The sequence below is a fragment of the Apteryx mantelli genome, chromosome 22 (genome assembly GCF_036417845.1).
Source record: "Apteryx mantelli isolate bAptMan1 chromosome 22, bAptMan1.hap1, whole genome shotgun sequence".
Classification (NCBI taxonomy): Eukaryota; Metazoa; Chordata; class Aves; order Apterygiformes; family Apterygidae; genus Apteryx; species Apteryx mantelli.
The window spans coordinates 12,474,164-12,495,572 of NC_089999.1; the positions used below are offsets into that span (position 1 = coordinate 12,474,164).

The following is a 21,409-nucleotide window of genomic DNA, read 5'->3' on the forward strand; positions in this document are numbered from 1 at the left end:
CCAGTGTGACTGAAACTTCTAACTCCCTTAGGGCCAAATTTGCAAAGGTACTCAATGATTTTCCTAGGAGTCTGTATCAAGGCACTTTGGAAAAGCCATCTTGGCATCTGAGTACCTTTACTCTTCTGGTCCTTTAGCTCTTAGGAAAATGCTTGTCCTAACCATGCTGGTTTAGATGCACATTACTATGAATCAGTCAATACAAGGAAGGCATGAGAATGGGGCTGTTGTTCAGAATTCTTGCATTTTTTTTCTATAAAATGCTCTTATTAGTGCTTCGTTATCTTTATTACACTTATCAGGGATTAGTTATAATCATGAGTTTGTACCTGTCCTTGAAAAAGTAAACCAACACTTCATATAAATGTTAAGTATTATTGTCAACTATTTGGCCAGGCTTCGTAACAGGAGATGCTTGTGGTTTGCAGGTTTGTTTAATGCCTTTGATGAAAATCGGGACAATCACATAGATTTTAAAGAAATTTCGTGTGGGCTCTCAGCATGTTGCAGGGGACCCTTGGCAGAAAGGCAAAAATGTAAGTGTGCAAAATATTAACTATTAGTTTTAAAAAACTTCTTCAGTTTGAGCAATTAAGTTTAGTTGTTTCCACATTTTAGAAATCTCTGCCACAGAATAAGTGTGTATCTGGGAGATGACAGACCTAAGAAGTTGAAGCTAGTTGAAATATGAAGGTTTTCTTTTATAAAACATGATTAAGCCTAATTCAGTATATTTTTATCCATGACTTTATGTAAATAATAAAGTTTTGGAAAAAGCTTATTATTTCAGAAGTTTTCTTGCAGTTTTAACTCATCATGATGCAGAGGTGTGTATGTCAATACACAAAGTGGAAGGTGCAAACATTTGTCTGTTCATTATGTATAATACAAAGCAAATCTACTTGACTGTCTTGCGGTAAATAGTGCGTTCTGTCTTGTTTACTGCCCATTTTTCAGCTGGTTCCCTGCAAGGTTCCTGCGTTTTGAAATACCTTCGTTCTGTGCTCTTCCAGCTATGTATTACTGCAACTTAAATGCTACCATTCGCTGGAAATTTCTGGATGCACATATGTTCCTTGCTAGGTCACATCAGAAAACACAGCACAAAATTGCAGGAATATAGATTTCAGTTTATTAAACACAGCTGCTCCATTTCCTCACTACCATACATGCATCCGGCCTCATCAAAACTGTCAGCACTAAATCATGTTCTTGTGACTCTGTAGACTGACTTTCTGCAAGAAAAAATTAAAAAATAGTCATTGAGTAGTACTAACGTACAAAAGCAATATTCTTTTTTCTCAGTTTGCTTCAAGGTTTTTGACATTGACCGGGATGGTGTGTTGTCTCGCACTGAACTTAAAGAAATGGTGGTTGCACTTTTAGAAGTCTGGAAAGATAACCGTACTGATAAAATACCTGTAAGTCATATCTGGCTTTTTAGTCATTTGCTCTTGTTTCCTAAAGTCATCCTTTGAAATGATGAAATTAGAAATTGACTTTTTTTTGTTTCAGATGTGAAGGTTGCTTGAAGGTGGTTTCAGTGAAATACACACTTCTTTGAGCTATCATAACTGAGTAGTTTTAACTGGGTGTAATGTGACTGACCTTTCATAACTTAGCACTACCATTAATCAAAGTAGAATTATTTGGCTATAATGTTTGCTGTTCTGTGTGATATAAAGAAACCTTGAGTACAAAAATATAACTGCCCAGAAGCACTCAGTTGCGAATTTTATAGTGTATAGTGCTGTAGTGTGTCGTCAACATTTCTTGCAGTTTATTTTTTTTTATTCTGAACGCATATAGCTCTGGAGTGTGCCTTAAGCATTTAATTCTGTTTCCTGATCCTTGTGTTTGTCAAGGAATTGGACATGGATTTGTCCGAAATTGTAGAAGATATTTTGAATATGCACGATACCACAAAGGTAAGAATTCACTGTTCTTTTCTTGTCGTTTTTATGTCTTAGTATATTTAGTTTAATTCAAGAAAGAGGTAAAAGCTTGCCATTTCCTTAGAGTAGAGATGTGTCAATAAAAGAATCTCTTTCAATTAACGTCAGTTTTTCATTAAAATTTTCCACATTGTTCTTTTAGAAAAAGAATGTGTTTGAATTTTATAAGCCATTTTTATATATGAAACTAAACCAAAAATATATAACCAGATGAAATAGATTTGAACCATATGCTGTTTACTAGGCCTTACTATGCATAATTAATACCACTTTTTAGTCTGATGCTTGACTTTTTCTGAAGAAACTTTTTTTATTTCATGTTAAAAATAATCTTAAAAAAGGGATATTGTGCTAGTGTATCTTATTTTATGCTATATAAGAATACATATTATCTTCCTATCTTAGAACAGGACTGTATTAATTCAGTAGTAACTTACACATTATCATTATCAAGCTATGTTGTTTGCGGATAATTTTATGTACACACAGTGAACTATATACCACAGTATGGTCTTAGTGCTAAGCATCTGTGAAAGTATGGAGCAATCCATCTTGACTGTCCTGACAGACATACAAAGTAACACATCTTGATAGTTTATATTGTGCTTTATAGTTAGTTTTGTATAAATCTATAATTATGTTCTTATTTTTTTGAGATAGGCACCACCATCTGCACATAATATATGGGAAGTTGTTTCCGTTATTTAATCCATTGCTTCACAAATTATAAGAGGAAGAGTGTCTGGAAACTATAAATTATTTAAGAAAAACTGTAAAGAATGGCTAGAAGTGCTTAATTACTCCTTTGAATAGTCGCCTTGCCTGCTTGTATTCCAGCAAAGTGGCAGGCAAATATTTTATTAGAGCTCTTTCATTACCAAAGCAATAGAAAATACGGTTTTAGTAAGCTCTTTCTTCATCCTTCAAGGTTTTTCCTGTTTGTTAGTTTAATAAGAGTAGTGTATAAGTAAGCATATAGCAGTCTCATTTCCACAAGGAGTTAAAACAGAAGAGACCAGAGTTTGCAGAATATCTTTCTCAGTGAGTCCTGAATGTAGTGCTCGAAAGAGCTATTGATGCAGTTATTACGTGAGTTACTAAACCTCTATTTCCATGTTAGCTCATTTGACCTGTGAACTCTGGAGAAAACAGCCTGTGAGAAGGGGCAGAGTAACCACTACTGCTGTAAAAATGGTTATGGATTATATTATGTTATCACAATATTAAATTGATCATATTACTGCATTTTTGGAAGTCAGCAGGTATTCTGACAGTGGTCAGTTATGCTACCATAACTTTGCAATGACCAGAATTCATAACACTTGTGTTGTAAGTTAAGACCATAAGGAGCTGATGCCTTGGGATTTGTTGATTTCCCAACACACAGGGATGATGGTGGGTTTCTGTAGGGGTACAAGTATCTGTATGTTCAGAGCTTATTTGGAAGAACAAAGTTTTAGAGTAGTTTTGTTTCCTACAAAATGATTGCCCTGAGCAATCAGTCGCATGCTGCTTCTGCAGGTTTCGTAGTCTGAGAAAGTATGACAGCAATTGAGCGTGAGTAACTAAATCTGAATGATGTAGACTAGGAGCGAAGATTATGTGCTGTGCATAGTTTGTCCTGTGTACTCTCAAAGATTTTTGGTTCTTTAGGTTGCGTGTGTTATGCTAAAACTAGCATATCTGGATTTTTCTTCTTTCATTGGATCAAGCTTTGTTATAAGTGTGGTAGATGTTAATTTTTTGACACATTTAAATAGCTTTTTAATAGAAATAGGATAACGGTTTGATGCTTTTTTTTCTTTTCCCTTTCTTGCCCACCCTTTAAGATTGGACATCTAACTCTGGAAGACTACCAGATATGGAGTGTGAAGAGTGCTCTTGCCAATGAATTTTTAAATCTACTTTTTCAGGTATATTTAGAGAAAATTTAAACTTGAAAATTATGGTAATTAACTCATCTGGCCTTGAAGTACAGCATCAGTATTTGTGCCAACATGGTTAGTTTTGTCTGTTGCAATAAACTATGTGTTTTTGCGAGTGTGCATTACCTTGACTAAATGATTCTCTGTTTGATTGTTATTCTTTTCAGTGTATGGAGATGCCTAAAGCATAATCTGTTAAAATGAATGTAGTGTAATGTTTATAAAATGAAAGAAAATTTCAAGTGTATCAGCAGTTATATTTTCCATTAGAAAAAGACTGTGTTCCTTAAAAGGTTGTTCTTCCAAATCTGTGCAAAGAAAGTGACACAGGAATAAGGAAAGGTATTGCTAACACTTTACCGCTTTCCCTTTATGTTTTCTGTAAAGGCTGTCTAAGGAGCCTTTCATTGCTTTCTTATTGGAGCAATTCTTGAAAGCTATGATATCATTTCACTATCATGTTGCAGAAACTGGGGACTAGTGTGCGCTGGATTTTTTTTCTTTTTTAATTGAGCTCGAATTGGATTTTTAAAAATCCTTAAAACAGTCTTTTTAGTGCTTTGCTCACTTTGTGTAGAAAGTAAACCTCTAAGAGTATTTTGATTCATTGTAATTTTTTCCTTACCAGTTTTCCATAGAACTTGGTACCTTCAGTATAAATAGTAATAATCCTAATGGAGTCTTGAAGACTTGGTCTAATTTAGTATTCACCTCCAGCCCTCTGTGACAGTCTCAGTTTTTCAGTGAGGGTGGGGAAGAACCAGTGGGCTCCGCTCTCATCTTATCAGTGAAGCTTAATCAGTTACAGAGGCAGGTTTTAGCAGGAAAATATTTCTTCTGAAAGAGGCTGTGTGGTATTTCAAGAAACAGTAAATGATTATTGCCAGAGCCTACCTGAATAGTATACTACTCATTCTCCTGGTAATAATTCTAGACTACTTTTCAGACTGTATTTCTGAACTATACTTTTCCTAAAACTTCAGGTAGACTGAGCGAGAGTATTCTAAGGCGATCAGCTATACTACCGTTGAAGAGAATAAAATCAGAAAGTTCTATAATTTTTATCACTAATTGCATCAGTTTTTGCTCATCTTTTGTAACCTTCTTAAGAAAGGCTGTCTTTATCATTGCACTGTCTATTGTCAAACATCCTATCATAACTTAATGTTGATTAACTAACAAATATCTATGCATGTTGGGGGTAGAACAAATGAACATTTGATAAATTTGCCTTAATGATGATTAGTTGCAGTTGTTCCACATTGCTTGTTGGAGGTCTCCTCTGCAATATTTTTTCTCCTGACAGAGTTGATGCATTTTCATTTTAGATTTTTGTTTTTAATTTCCTTCGGTATCTTTACCTTATGAGGCACCCTTGTCTCATGCTGCAGACTCAGCAGCATACTGGCACAGGACAAAGTCTGCCATTGATTTGTCTGGGAATTTATTTGAACTGTCATGAGATTCTCTGTCTCTTCTGCAGACAGAAAGGCTAAGTAGTGTTAGTAAAGCACATTGGAAAGCTTTTCAACAAATTGGTTTGGTTGCAGCCGGGGCAGTTTATCTGAAGAAGCTAATACCAGTACAAGGTAACATCAGTCTAAAAAGAAACATCACAGCCAGCTGTGTTGTGTGTGCTGGAAAATTTGTTGCTTCCAGCAGCTAACGGCCTTTGTTTTATTCAGATTGTGGAATGGTCTCACACTGTAATATAAATTTAAATAAGATATCTCACCAGTCATTAGAAATCTCCAGCTGAGATGCAAATTGATAGCCTCAAAAAAAACATAAGGAAAAGACTATAAATCATGTTATGGGGAGCAACCAATCTGAAAACTGTCTTGGAGCTGAGACAGCTGACCCTCCTCCCTACACGGAAAACAAAGACACCCGTAGGGTCTGCTTCCCTCCGCTCATCGCTCCGTACCGCGTGCCGGGTGCCTGCGGCATGTGCTGAGAGAACCTCGCTAGAGACTCGACTGCAGCCAAGCGCATGACAGTTTTCTCTAGATAGAAAGGAGTGAAATAAGAGCCCTCTGGGACTGGCGCCCTGTGCTCAGAACAGAGCCCCACCCAGCTTGGGCAGCTGTCTAGGAGACGGTGCCTTTTTCTTCTGCATTGAGAAGAAGAAAAAAAAAAGTCGAGGGACCTTTTGACTTTCAAAAAGCTTTCTATGGTTTTGAGAGCAGTTTCCCTGGTGACTGGTTGGTTGGACTCATTTAAACTTCCCCTTCAGTCTCTCCACATGCTGTTTCCCTTTTCAGGCCTTTATACAACCACTTCTCTTCAGTGTTCTTGATTTCCCCGTTTTTCCCCTTCCCTCCCTTCTTTCTTTTAACATTTAGCTTATCCTCTTCCAGCGGCTTGCATTCTCCACGTTCTGCCTTTCCTCTCCCCCAAGTACATATAGTTGTCTTGCCTTTTGCACATCAAATCTGTTTCAGTTATTGTGGTCTTTCATACTGTGTGCTTTTCTTAAGACGTGAAAGTAATGAAAATTCATTTTGTATTCGCTGTGATTTGTCTTGGGCCATTTGGCATTCTTGGTATCTTTGTCTAAACAGTGGGAGCAGGTTGTGAATCTGGTAGCTTTAAAATATTTCTTGTTTAGTGCTTTGTTTGATTTAGTAATCTTGCTACATAGTTAAAAAGAATTTTCTGAAAAGTGCCATTAAAACTGATTTTTTCCTCTTGTTTGCCTAATGCTTGTTTTCATAGTGGCAACATTTATAATAAGAATTACCTTTCTTTTTCCAGGTGTGTCATATAGTTCTGGGGCTACGACCTGCCACTCCAGAAGAGGAAGGACAGATTATTAGGTGTGTGTTTTGCTCTGTAACTTATATGGGTTTCAAAAGCGCCTTCCATTATTTTCAAAAGAGGGATTTGTAGTTTGCATGATACAACTAACACTTAAATCATGGTGTTCATTCTCTGTGTAGAGGCTGGTTAGAAAGGGAAAGCAGATATGGCCTTCAGCCAGGGCACAACTGGTTTCTTATTGCAATGCCATGGTGGCACCAGTGGAAGGAATACGTCAAATATGTAAGTATAATGGTAATGTATACTGAATAAGTGATTTTTTTGTATTTGGGAATGTGTTCATGGAAAAAGAGTGGAGAGCAAATGACTGCTTAACCAGTAATGCTTGAAATTAAGTATCTTCTGTCTCTTAGTGAAAAATAATTGTTTTGTTGAATCATTGTCACACAGAGAGCTTTTCACTATAATTTCATTAAGCTGTCACCTTTTCATCAGTTTCTTTTTCTCAGCCTCTTCTGATATTAAATTGTTTCTGTGGCTGATGAAAACAAAGTTAGGGAAGACTAAAATGTTGCAGATTTGAGGGAAGAATGGTTTCTGTTATTGCACATGCTATTCTCGTTTAACCATGTGGAATTCAAGGACAATTCTTCAAATGTTTCAAGTCTGCAATTATAGCTGTTTAAAATGGTTGCCTTTTTTAGGTATCTAGACAGAGCAAAAATTCTGGTATTTCACAATTTTTATATTGTGTGTAAGAGTTTATTCCACGGGTTTAAGAATCTTGGCTGATTTGTTTCTGCAGATTCTTAATAAGTAGATGTGGAAAATATATTTTTCTACAAATCACATTGTGATATGTGAAAGTGGCAACATAGCTGTGAATTCTGGTGATTGGTTTGGCTGATGTTAAATATGTTTGATTTATAACTAATTTATAACTATACCAATTTTAGGATGCAAACCCTGTTGTGATAGAGCCTTCATCTGTCTTGAGTGGAGGTAAGAATTCACTCATAGCTGCTGCAGCCAGTACTTCAGAACAGGGAGAAGACAAAATGGGAGGTCTTAATTACTGCAGTGCCACAGAAGAAAAGTTTTCAGATAATATTTCTACTGCATCAGAAGCCTCAGAGACTACTAGCAGCAGTAAGCATAAAATCTTATTTCCTTGGAGGTTTAATGTGGAACAGATTTGAGAAAACAAGATACTGCATGAATTCCTCCAGACTAAAGATAATGAAGTTTAAGTTGCAGAAGTGGCCTACATATGGATTTTTGTCACTTAGGCTGTGGTGGATAAACCAGAAGGGTCTCATTTAAACAAACTAGTTCACCTTTTATGCTATGATTTGTTTCCGGGATTGTTTCAAGATAGCTTTTATCATTGTTTTCTGAGTGGGTTTTTTTTTTCCCTTCTCACTACATTCTTCCTAGCTCATTGTTAGTTGGTATTGTACTATGTCCTCAATGAGCTGATCTCAGATACTGCAGAAAGGAAAGAAGCAGAAAAAGATTTAGGAGAAACATATGTTCAGTTTTACAATGTGTGTGATGCAAGTGAGCTTGTGCAGATTCTAGGAGCCATCTTTGTGAAAGGACAAGAGATTTTAGGGTTGATTTTTAGTCAGTTCTTGTGAGAATTTGAGTTTGGGGTTTTCTTTTTTCCCTTGTAAGACAGCTGAGTATTAAGTCTGGTATTTTAAAATCTGTATGTTACAATTGTATCCTTGTTTTTAGAACAGATAAATTACGATGATCCTTTTTGGGGGTGGGGTGGAAGGTTAGGGGAAGGGCCAGAAGGGAAGCAAGTTTTAGATTACAGATTTTTTTAAACCTGAGATTTGAATCTAGTGTTCTGTTTAACCAAATGAGGTTCTATATGAACAGAAATATTTTGCCTTTTCAAGGAGGACAAAGTACAAATAAGGCATTATTGCATATATTTTTGTGTTTGTGTATAAAATTTTCAAGGATTTGATTTGGTAATATTCAGACACCCAGACAAGTGTATGCCAAACATATTTGCATATACAAGCCTAGTTATGCTGTGTTCAAACCAGTATTTGTGTAAGCATCTGCTTTAGTATATAGGTCTCTCATATCCACTTCTTCATTTTTTCTGAGAATGCAAATATATGTGTTACTCTGTAATTTGGAATAGTTGCATGTTTTACTGATGCATTAAGGATTGGAAACATCTTCAATGATCTTAAACTGTTTTAGCCTTTTCTTTTCTTTTTTTTCTTTTTTTGACTGATTCACTAATATTTTATGGACTCAAAATAAAACAGAATTTTTTCTGTTGTTTTGTTCCAGATACTCTTTACTCTGGCACACCAGGGACTGATGCATGTTTTGCTAGGCAGCATAATAGTTCGGACAATAATAACCAGTGTTTGCTTGGAAACAATGGGAATAGTTTCCTACAACTTAATCCTCAGAAACCAGGAGCTATTGATAATCAACCCCTGGTAACACAAGAACCAGTGAAGGTAAATGTAACTGACTCATGTGAATACAGGAAAAGTATGTTTTAACCATTCTTTTATCATAATTTTTTACTTGCTGTTGGTTTCAGCTAGTGGCTGAAGTCTAGATTAACATTGCTTTGACATATATCAAAGTTCAGATTTTACTCTTATTTTAAGAAAGAAAAAATTATGTTCTACTAATGGGGCTATTCTTGAGTATTTGGTAAGAAGAGGAACATTCAGAGTGTTCTTAAATAGCTTCACAAAACTTACAAAAGGGAAAATGCTTCTGTGGAAACACAACTTCCAATATTACTTATAAAATATTTTTATAATTAATTTCTTTAGCATGTTTTCAATCTAAATATAATAGCATACTGCTATTGCATGAAAAACAGAAAGCTGGCTACATAATAACACCAAACTGATAGTTTCTCCAGTATTCCTGTGAAACAAAACATAAAACACAGACCAGTACCATCAATGATGAGCAGGGTTTTTCTGTGCAGTATCCAAAATTGTCAGAGTAGGTGACACAGAAGAAACATAATAGGAATTTTGTATTTGACAACCTTTCAGAGAAATAGTAAATAGTAAAACTCAAGCATTAATCATTGTTACATTTAAATACCATCTTTCACTATGAAAAGCAGTTTCTAATTGCCACTTAGAAGTATTTTAATAATCAAAACATGTTTTGTATTCATGAACTAAAATTGTTGCAGCTGGATACTATTTTCTGCATTTGAGATTTAACAAAATCCCTTTTTGTTTAAAGGCTGCATCATTAACAATGGAGGGTGGAAGATTAAAGCGGTCTCCACAGCTGATTGAAGGAAAGGACTACATAATGGTACCAGAACCAGTTTGGAGAGCACTTTATCATTGGTATGGAGCAAATCTGTCCTTGCCTAGGCCGGTAAGTTGTGAATATAGACACTATTCACTTGGCATAACTGCTGAAATAATGTATACAAGCTATTGTGTCTGAGTTTTTTCCAGTTGCAGAAGTTAATCTTCTAAGGTCACCTCCCACTTCATCCCAAATGCCTAGACTGAATGAAAAATCTAAAGAGCAAACTGGGAAGAAACAGTCTCAGAAATGGACATGGACATAATGTTGTGGACATTTATCAGGAGATTTGCAGGTTTATGCTGCAGGAAATACATTGCAAAGGGCAGAAGTGCGGATCAACTGGCTATGACTGCTAACACAGACAAAAATAAATTTGAAAGCAGTTTAAACAAGTGGCATCAAAACATTCATCTTTAAATTTTTAACTGTTCTGCAAGGAAAACAGAAAGAAGCAGTAAAATCAAAATTGGAACACTTGCAACTTTGAACGTCCATTTCTTATCTCTTGCAACTTTATGAAATGGCGGGGGGGAACTAACAATGGCTGTGCTTCAGGTTCAGCATCATAGAAAACACAATGCCCCAGACTGACTGAAAATCTAAAAATGGATAGCTCTAGGTGATCGCAATAAAAAAAAAAAAAAAAAAAACAGGCAAAGAGTATTCTTTATCAGAACTGTTGCTCAGAAACACTCCAGACCTGTAGCAACAAGCTTCAGGAGAAGGTATTCCTACAGAGTTTTAGGATGGGCACATCAACTTTTGTGTGTTGCACAGACTGATTTAAATTGTTCGGCTTCCAGTCAAATATTTTTCAAGAAAGCATTTATCATAGGCAATTCCTCAAGAAATAGATGCTGAAACTGAGTAGCCATATACTATCAAAGGCTGCGTCAGAACAATTCTGGTTAACCACAGTCATTGCTAAAAGCAAGACCAGTAATCTTCACTGATATGCTCATCCAGTCAGGCTTTTCTTCGTATATTAATTCTTCAATTTTGACTTTTGTTGTTAGTCTACTTATCCATAATATTAGTGTGAAAATATCAATGTCGATTTTATTTCACTCACTCACTCATTCTCATTTCTTTCCAGAGCCCTTATGTATTAAGGCAGTAGGAATACCATTTGTTATTTTGAACAGATAATATATTTAAAATGAGCTGTTCTTTTGTGTCATGTTTTTTCTAGTGTTGCAAAAATCACAATTTTTTTTTTTTTTAAATTTAAAAGTACCTAAAAATCCTGTTGATGAGGCAGGTGATGATCATTCTCATTCTTGAGCACAAACTCAGTAACACTTGTTCAAACTTACGGAAGCAAAGAATTAATATTTAATGGGTTGTGGTGAATTTTCACACTTCTTAGTTTTACAATAAGCAGAAAAACCAGTGAATCACAGTAAAACTGTGAAATAGATTTACAAACAATTAACCTAAGTATATTCATTCTATAATAAAGTGCATTTATGAATCAGTAATTTATATCAACAGAATTTATATCAACTATTTTTTATTACTTATAATAACTTACTATCTTGCAATAACATTGACTAATTAGCATGAGCCTGTTAAAAGATAAGGTAGCATTTTTACTTGTTTGTATACAAGGGTTTTTTTGCTCCTTTTTTAAGGAGGGGGAACTGAAGTTGACTTTTTGTAAATAACAGTGGTATTATATTATATATTATATATATTAATTAAAGCTGAAATATCTTTAAAATGTGCTTTTGGGCACAATACAAAATATAATTTTCAAATGTGTGTAAGTGGTACGTATTAAATGGAATTGACTGAGTGGACTAACGATGAATTTGTAGTGTTATCCCAGTGAGATGTTTTTCAGGCGTAGTTAAAACAGCAAGAATATTCTAAAAGAGAAGCAATAATTATTTAGCAATAGTCATTGTTAAGTTATATAATTTACTTACAATTTATTGAGCTATCTTTCTGTTGCTCTATATAATATTGCAAAATGATTACCAGGTGATAAGCATTTAGAACTAAAGCTTGCATGCTTTGAATTATTAATCTTGAATTTATCAAAAATTAGGCTGGAGTTAAGAAAAACGGAAGTAATTTATTCACTCACTGGACTATTCTGTTCACAGTATTGGAAACTTTATTTAATTTCTGTTGAATAGGAATTTATTCCATACAGTGGTTTCTTGTTCGTCGTACAGTGTCTTAGGTAAGAGCTACACTTCAATATCTGAAAAGGGAATGGGTTTTTTGGTGGTAGCTGTAGAGATTAGGTGGTCACTTCTTCTTGAAAGGCAGGATTTTAGTGACCGGTCTTTGTTTTTGTTTTGGAAGATCTGCTTTCTTTGCAGACCATGAATTAATGACGTTTGGAGGAAATATAAAAGCAATGTTCTTGTAAAAGGCTATTGTATGAAAAAGAAACTTTAATAAGATGTAAAGCTGGATTTTGTGGCCAAGTATTTGAAAGTTTCCTGGCCCTTTTGTATCACTTAAGGTGCTGGCTAGATACAAGCACTGTGTGTGGATCTGTACGTAAAACATTTTCTTTTCCCTTCTCTTCCTCCCCTCCCCTCCCCCCCCCCGGCATCATTCCTTGGATACCACCTCTTCTTCAAGTGATCATCCATATCTATATGTTCTTTCTCTGATAAGCCTGACACTGTTGAAGGAGCTTTCAGCCAGTGACATTTCTTGGCGTTGTACTTGCATTTCCTACATCTCCAAAGGCAAAACTAGCCTGCATCTCTGAATAGTATGTGACGGTGCCAGATAAATCCTGGCTGAACAAGCAGCCCTGAAATTGAAATAACATGACTGAAGATACAGGGAATTTTTCTTTTGAGAGGGATTGCATTGCTCAGACAAAAGATACCTTCAGCAGAATAACCTGAGTAGTTCTTGCAGAATTTTTGCTTTGATTCCTGATGCTTTGCCTAAGTTGACCAAGAATTCTCTGAGACTTGGCCAGATACTGTCCAGACTTGAGTGTTACTTAAGAAACCTCCATTATTCTTGCCGGACGTTTCTGGAGATTCTGTATCGCTTTTGATAGCCTGAACATTTTCCGGTACCATTAGGATTCTCTGGTCATAATGGTACTAAGAAGTCACTTACCAAATCCTGCTCACTTCCCTTCAGCTTCACATTCTTCAATAGAATTCACCTTGTGGTCAGCTGGAATCTTATAGTTCCAGCATTGGATATATAGAGTAGATTCTTAGTAAATTGTAAAGCATTTTGGATCCTGTTAGATGAAAATGTTTATGTAAGACAGGTTTCATTTTTTAAAATGTTTTGATTCCAAACAGATTCTAAGCTGCTGCCTTTTTCGATGTTTTTATAGTATTCAGTGTAACAAATGAGAAGGAATTAGCTATAGAATTTTCAACAATTTGGTCTGTTAGCCATAATACTGGCAATTATTTTACAGTGAAAAATCACTGGCTTCTGTTATCCTCCTCTAAAACATTCTCCATGGAAACAAACACCTTTCATGATCCAGAAAAGGCCACATCACTTTATACATAACACAAACTAATATGCTTGAGATTTTCACTATAGCCTTATTAAAAAGGAGACTTCTATTCAGAATGGTTCTTGTCAAGAGGCTCCAGGAAGAAAATGATCTCTGAATGAGAGAATTTGAGTTTGGGGGTTTATTCCAGTCTGTAAAAAATATAGAAAATATATATTAAATTTGTCTTTTCAGTCCATAATTAAAGAATATTCTGACATTTAGTTATGTGAACACTTGAATTCTTGATGATGAAGATGATTTGGTTACTTGTAACCATATATATAGGCAACACTTAAAATCCCAGTCTCTCACCCTGCAGTAGGGGAATATTATGTGTTATTTCTTTCCAGAAAATGTCAGTGCTCAGTTGTTTTTCTTGTAACTGAAGTTTGATACCATACACTTTAATTCCAATAGTGCAGTATATTGCTTCTCACAACTTAAGGTGAGTGTTTTCTTCTGGTTCACATGTTCGCAAAAATAGTCTTCCTGCCTTTTATATACCTCTGCAACTGGGCAGATTTTGGATAGAAAAATCTTTGTAGGAATGGTGACTAGAGTAGCTGTAGTAATGTCTTGGGGGAAATTTCAGGTTTTTCTGTCAATATATCAAAATGTGACAAAAGTAAGTTTTAATATATACTTATAATAGTAAACTTTATCAAGGTTTGAATTGGATCCTGTCATCCAAAAAGATCAGAAAAAACATATTCAGAATGTGAGGGTTTATTTTAACATTTGTGAACCTTTTTATTGAAGAATACACTGAGTAGAATTAATGAGGTTCATTGTAAGTTCATGGATATTTTGGGGAATTATAAATATGTTCTTTTCCTAGTATTGTACAGGAAGCTATGCTTTCACTAAATGAAGTGTTTGCTTTTGACAATCTGAAACTAATAAGCTTCAAAAAGTACTTCAGAATCAGTAAATTAGTGTTATCCCTGAGGATATTTGCCGAAGACCCCATACGAAGTTCAGAGGATTTCTTGTCTCCTAGTAAAACGTAACTTTTTTTTTTTTCTTTCTAGACCTCTGCTTTAATCATTACGTCCTGTTCCTGTTAGGATTTCCTACACATTTGGAACAGCAGTCTCTAAAATGCGTTTTAAATGTCTTTACTAGGTGATCAAAAACAGCAAAACAAATGTGCCTGAACTAGAGTTATTTCCTCGCTATCTGCTCTTTCTGAGACAGCAGCCTGCCACTCGAACACAGCAGTCAAACATCTGGGTGAATATGGGTATGATGAGCCTGAGAATGTTTCCTCAACATTTACCTAGAGGTAACTTAAGAATGCAGCAAGAATACAAAGTGCGCAGTTTCTAAGAAAGCGAGATCCACAACTGTAGAAGCTTGCTGCCACTGTGCTTATGCACCGGCTAATCAACTGTAAGGCACAATCAACATTTTGTAAAAATTTAAAGGCTTTCTTCCTATCTCCTTTCGGAAGGAGGAGGTATGAGGGAGCATTATCAGTAAAGTCAGTTAAGTTGCATGGTTACTGCAAACAGATTGGTTAATTGAAAGTGAGAAATGTGCATGCATAAAAGAATCGGCTAAAAAGGGCAAAACTTATCATTCCTATTGGTAGTTAATTATGTAGCCATAGAATACATGAATCTGTATATTGGTGTGTGTGTGTGTATATATATATATATTTATATACGTATCTATATAACTTTCTCTGATAATATAGTGCTCTAATAAACAAAACTGTTATTTAGCCCTCAGCTGGTTCTTAGTTACTTGGGCAGCTAGACTTTTGATGCCCAAAGTTATTTAATGCTCTTTAGAAAAAGATTGAATTAGTGGAATATGAAGACTATTACTTGATGCTGTTTGCAAAGATAAACATAATAGAGTGAGGAGACCGAGGTGGAGGGGGTTCAGTGGAAAGTATAAACATCCAGCTAAAACATATGTGCCATAATTACAGTGTACATAATTACAGTACTCACCAAAAGATTGTAAAAGTCATGGGTTATAGAATAATCTTTAGCTTGTAGCTTTTCACACTTTCAGCTGAAAAAGTGTTGCAGGGACTTGTTTTCACTTACCAGTTTGTATGCACAACTGCATACTTGGCTTGTACAAGGGGTCTAAGGAAATACCTGATTTTCATATGCATGTGTGTTTGCATACATGCAGATTAGACAACCACAGTAGCATATGTCCAGAAACAGGTTCACTTGCCTACTGCAGATTAAATTCTAGAGACATATTAGTGTTAGTGTGTGTTTAAAATCTCATGCAGATGCTTGGTTTTTCACTGCTTTGATAGAATCTCATACTTAATGTGCAGATAGTGGCTGCCTGCTTGATCAAGTTCCGCTACAGAAACTGCTACCCAAATTCATTTTTCCTACTTCGCCAAGTACAATGGAAACTGCTTTGTTTGGACATCCTAAAATGCCCAAATTCAAATAAAGAGGGTCTTCTGACACACCAAATTTGATCTTGATTTGGAATTATTTTGCTCTGCACTAATTCATTTGTCCAATCAATTATTAATCTTTTTGAGGTTTTTCAAATGTGCTTTCTTGCTGTAATCTTACAACTAATCCTCTGATCCTTAATCTTAGAAAAAGCTTTTTGATGTTCTTTAAAAAAATTAGTCCTTTGCCTGGTATACTGAAGCAAAACTGATGCTTTGCTTACTTCTAAGATGATTACAGTCGAGTTTTGCTCTTCTGTCAGATCGCATGTAATATTGTGTCTTTTCTTATGATACTGTTTGATTTATTTTAAACTTTTGATGACAAATCTAGAATGATACTGCTTCTGTGGTTACTTACAGTAATGCAATTGCCCTATCAGACTTCTCTGTATAATGGAAGCTTTTCCATAAACATATTACAGACTTGTCTCTGGGAGGTGGGAACTTTCTAAGTTTAAACTGAAGAAGCTCAAAAAAGTAAAAGATGTAAAGTTGGTCTCATCTGTTTCAAACTGAGCATTTGCAAATTTTTTGTTTAAAGATGAGCGAATATTATAGAAAACGGCAACAATCTTGATCAATGGAATTACTCTGAATTGCAAACATAAGATTGTTGTGAAATTCTGGTCAAAATCCTCACAGAATATGTTTTCAGAACATGAGTTTTAAAGAGTGTTTCTGTTGTGAAATGTGAAATCATATTAAAAATTATGATTATGGGAAATTATATTGAAAATTATGATTGTCTCTGATACTCTATCTTTAAGAGAAAGAAAAGCTTGTTAATCAGATAATTCTGTTAAAATATCCTGTAAATGACTTCCCATGATAATCTTAATAGATCAATTTTCTGTTATTTCTGGTTAGAAGGGAAATAAATTTATCTGCTTTGTGATAATTTTGGATAGTAGATAGCAAGTTTGCTTTGTGTTGATGTGAGACATCCCAAAGGGTTAGTAACAACTTGATTTCAATCCAACCCATTATTTTGTCCATAAATAAAAGTAGAACTGCATATAGTTCCTTTTCACAGAAAGTACTTAGCACAGTAGGCGTAGTAAGTTACTGGTGATCAGTTTTTTACTTCACTTTGCATATGGGTGTGCACGTTATGAACATCTTTTGCTTTTTTTCTTATGATTGTGAACCCAGGGAATGTACCTTCACCTAATGCTCCTTTAAAAAGAGTGTTGGCTTATACTGGCTGCTTTAGTCGAATGCAAACTATTAAAGAGATACATGAATATCTCTCTCAGAGGCTACGTATAAAAGAAGAGGATATGCGCCTCTGGTTATACAACAGTGAGGTAATGTCAATATGTCTTTTATTAAAAAAAAAAAAACCACACTGATACTCTTACATGTGAAGAAGTTTATTAATACTATTTTAATTTTGTTGCTTTGAGATTAAATTATCGTCAGAGAATTTCAAATCTAAAAATAATATTTATATGAAGTATCTTTTATCCTGCAGAACTACCTTACTTTGCTGGATGATGAAGATCACAGATTGGAGTATCTTAAAATCCAGGATGAGCAGCATTTGGTAATAGAAGGTATGAAAGAGGCCTATAGGGTAGTCTATGCACTAAGAGCAAGTACAGTTTTATATGAGTATATATGTGCTTAACAAATTATGCATATGTACTACAAACACACTTTTGCCTAAATATTAAATCTTTGAAAATGTTTTGGGGAAGAAGTGTGTGTAAATATACATCTGTCTATATATACTGAAAGCAATACAGGGGAAAATTCCAAAACTTCAAATAATCCACTGCTGCTACAGTAATACCTAAAACACCAGAGACAGAATGAAAGCTCTGTGAAGCATTTGAGACCCCCTCCCCCCCCCCCCCCCCCCCAGCCACTAATCTTACAAGAATATGGGGTACAATATTTGCAGGAACACTTTGTTAAATACGAAGCAGAAGGTGAAGAAAACTGCTTGTTTCAGTCCAACCAGGTTCATTTTTAAGATTTTCATTACCAACTGCTTTTTTTCGCATTTAGAAAGAATCTAACACATTTGGACTTGACTGCTTGACTGACTGTCCTCATGGTGAAAAATTTTTTCCTTATATCCAGTCCTTATCTCTCTCCTTTCAACTTAGGTCCGTTGTCTCTCGTTCTCCCACCGTGCACTGTTATGCTAGGCAGTCCTGTCCTACTAGTCGCAGATGAAATAGGCCTTTGTCAAAGGTAGAAGGGTGCACAGATCAGCTGACTTCTCAGCTAGTTTGACCTGACTTTTATCTAATCACTTAAATTTGGAAGCACATACATACATACAATTGTACATACTTAATCCTTCTACTCTTGGCCTTATATTGCAGAGGCTATGCTCGTTTTAAAAATGGGAAAAATAAATATTTAGAGGAAATACACAAAAGTGGTTTTTGCATTGTTTCTGTACAAGCCTCACTCAGTTTGCTTTTATGTCATACCTCAAGTTGGTGTGCTGAATGGCATGGCCCTTTTTGCTACTTGCCTGAGTTCTTATTTAATCAATTTACAATTGGCTCAGTGGCTGATCCAACTTACTGTGTACCTGCATTAATCCTAGAGCAGACACAAGGGCAGAAATGGGAACTGATGGGTGGAGAGATGGACTGTACCTTTCAGTATCAGGTGAAACAAAATCCTGTTTGATGAACAAACTGCCTGAAGTCAACACCGCCACTGAAGGAAGCGGTCTGCCCTCCCTCCGTTATGCCACTTTCCTTACCTGTGGACAACTACTTGTCACCTACCTATGAACTGACTCGGAGAGGAGATCTAGTGAAAAACAACTCCCTCTCCCTCTTTTCAGCTAGGTCAGTTCCCTAAGCCAGGTTGCTGCGTGGCCGTACAAACGCTTTGTATCAGTGCAAGGGAGAAGAATCCATGACTGCGGAGCTGGTGGTAAAGCCAGTGCAGGAAAGCTTGAATTTTTTCCCCAACTTTATCATGAAATGTGTGAAATCTGTCACTGTTTTAAAGAACACTTGACTCTGTTGTTGCTTTGTAACAACAACAAAAAATATTAGCAATCACTCGTGAACTGAACAGATTCATTCAAGTTTGGTGGGGTGCCTTTTTAAATATTACAGTAATACCTAAAAAGATTTGTTATGCAACAGGGAAGAAATCTCAAGACTGCGTCCTATACAAGTTACTGGGGTAATTAATGATTGGAAACAATTGAAAAGAAAACTAACAAAAATAATAACCAGCTAAAAAGAAGCAAGTTTCTAATCTCAATTTAAATAGTTGAAAATTTAATGAAATCTCTTTAGCCGTATAAGCTCTCTGGAGTAGATTAAAAAAAATCCTTGTAACCCTTATACCATATTTCTTTCTAGTTCGAAACAAAGACATGAGCTGGCCAGAGGAGATGTCTTTTATAGCAAACAGCAGTAAAATAGACAGACATAAAGGTAAGTGTTTCAGCACAGTAATTGAATTATAATGAGAAGAAAAATTCAAGAGGGTATATTATGTTGAAATAATTATTTTTAATATAAGTGCTCTAAACATTGAAAGAGGTCTTTTATGCTTTTGCTACTTTGCTTGTTCTTTCTGTGTTATTAACTTAGATGCTGGAAATGTGTGAGGGTTGCATAGGTGCAGCAGTAGCAAATGGAACTTAACAAATTCTAGATTTTGTGTTTATTATTTTGTGGGTTTTCTTTTTCTCAGGTGAAGAATAGTTAAGTTTTTTCCAAATGAAACCAGAACTTGCAGTACCATAGTTATTTACCTGAAAATAGTTCATATGGCTTGTACAGATGGCCATGTTAGATCAGGCTTGACAAAATGTGGCTGACCTCACCTTTTGTTGACTTAAGTAAAATTAAGAGAGCGGATATTTTGAACAGACTTGTCCTCTGTTGCCTCTGTGCTAACTGCAGTCTTGTAATTGGGAGCAGATTAAATTGAATAAGATGCAATTAAAAGGTCATAAACTTAACTTTATTAATATACCATTGTGGATTAATTTTTCACATCTGCACAGTTGTCATAATTATGTTTTCTTTCTCTCAGTTCCTACTGAAAAGGGTGCTACTGGATTAAGCAATCTGGGTAACACATGTTTCATGAACTCTAGTATCCAGTGTGTCAGTAATACACAACCTCTAACACGATATTTCATCTCAGGAAGACATCTTTATGAACTTAACAGGTAATCTTCTATTTGAGCCCATTAGCATTTTAGTTGTGTTAACTTTTTTTTAAATTAGTTTCAGCCTTCAAAAGTAGAAGCATGAATAAATCCTATTAAGTTTAGCATTACCAGCCATCAGCTATGCAACTGGTACCAGATTAGATGTACCAAAATATACCTTCTTTTGTTTCTGGGAGAGTTAAAACAGTTCGGCAAGAAGCCTTTGAGCTTCCTCATTTATCCCCATTCTTGGACTTTGTTTAAATTTTGGTATGACATTAATGACTTCATGAATTCTAGGACAAATCCAATAGGAATGAAAGGACACATGGCCAAATGCTATGGGGATTTGGTTCAGGAGTTGTGGAGTGGAACTCAGAAGAATGTAGCACCGTTAAAGCTGCGGGTAAGTCTGTAATATATTTTATTTTTTATTTTTTTAGTACCAAAAATTTTTAAAAGCACTCTTCTCTTTTCTGGTGTTATCTGTATTGTAATAGTTCTGGGAAAGCCTCCTCAGTGCTACCTAATTATCATATTTGCTTTGATCATGTGTATAAAAGTTAGATTTTTCTTAACTTTTTTGTTATAGCTAAAAGAAAAAAAATTGGAAATACCAGCGGAAATGTTCTTGCTGTTCTTATTTCAATAAGTGTTCTTATTTTAAGAGTTTGATAATTAAAAAAGGATTCATATTAAACTTACACATCTTTTTGAACTATGCAACCTACAAGTATGTGCTGAAGGCAACCATATCACTGATATTACTTTATTATAGTGCTGCTAGTAAAGTTAGACAACATATTTAGGATGTCAGTTATCATTCATGGAGGCTGTTATTTGTGATTATCATTCAGCTTATTTAAATATGGAAATCTGTGCTACGTAAGGAAGAAAAGCGCAAGTTTCTGTCATTAGTTTGCGTAATTAATACTGTAGTATTCTTTTTCAGTCTTAATGCAATTAGTCTTTGTAAATCTTCTCTCAGTTCTCCTGCCTTCCACTCACAATAACATTGAACTCTGTGGCTGTTTTCAGCCATGTTTTAGAGATGTGGAAGACTTAAAGGTAATTACATCCCTACAGCTTTGTTAGAGTTAGCATGTAGGTACTGGGCAGAGACTCAAATAAATATCCCCACTAGAGAAAGGGAAGGGGACTTGCGTATATATTCCATGTGTTAGAAGCTGGCTGTGAGATCTGCGAGCGTATCCTGGGCAATGAGTTGTCATGTACGTTACTCCAAACTGGTCACAGATTTGCCATTTCTTGTCTGTAAGGAGTGTAGTGGAGGTGTTGAGCAAAGAGCTGCGGGGGAAGAAGATGCACATCTGTAGCCAACCAGGA

General features: G+C 35.4%; 1 protein-coding gene across 3 annotated transcripts in view; it reads left to right on the forward strand.

The window, feature by feature from the left end:
• Nucleotides 1-21,409, forward strand: part of USP32 (ubiquitin specific peptidase 32) — an 84,608-nt gene that overhangs the window by 49,110 nt on the left and 14,089 nt on the right. For 2 of the 3 annotated variants that reach the window (XR_010886179.1, XM_067309460.1), the window contains exons 7-21: nt 429-536; nt 1,306-1,421; nt 1,866-1,928; nt 3,785-3,868; nt 6,638-6,699; nt 6,823-6,925; nt 7,600-7,792; nt 8,963-9,138; nt 9,896-10,036; nt 14,601-14,718; nt 17,068-17,222; nt 17,390-17,471; nt 19,260-19,334; nt 19,942-20,080; nt 20,363-20,468. Coding sequence is in view for 2 of the 3 variants with exons in the window: in XM_067309460.1 (XP_067165561.1) it covers nt 429-536; nt 1,306-1,421; nt 1,866-1,928; nt 3,785-3,868; nt 6,638-6,699; nt 6,823-6,925; nt 7,600-7,792; nt 8,963-9,138; nt 9,896-10,036; nt 14,601-14,718; nt 17,068-17,222; nt 17,390-17,471; nt 19,260-19,334; nt 19,942-20,080; nt 20,363-20,468 (1,721 nt within the window). In the remaining variant the exon portion in view is untranslated. The remainder of the gene's footprint in view (nt 1-428; nt 537-1,305; nt 1,422-1,865; nt 1,929-3,784; nt 3,869-6,637; nt 6,700-6,822; nt 6,926-7,599; nt 7,793-8,962; nt 9,139-9,895; nt 10,037-14,600; nt 14,719-17,067; nt 17,223-17,389; nt 17,472-19,259; nt 19,335-19,941; nt 20,081-20,362; nt 20,469-21,409) is intronic. The other variant, XM_067309461.1, reaches the window with a different exon arrangement.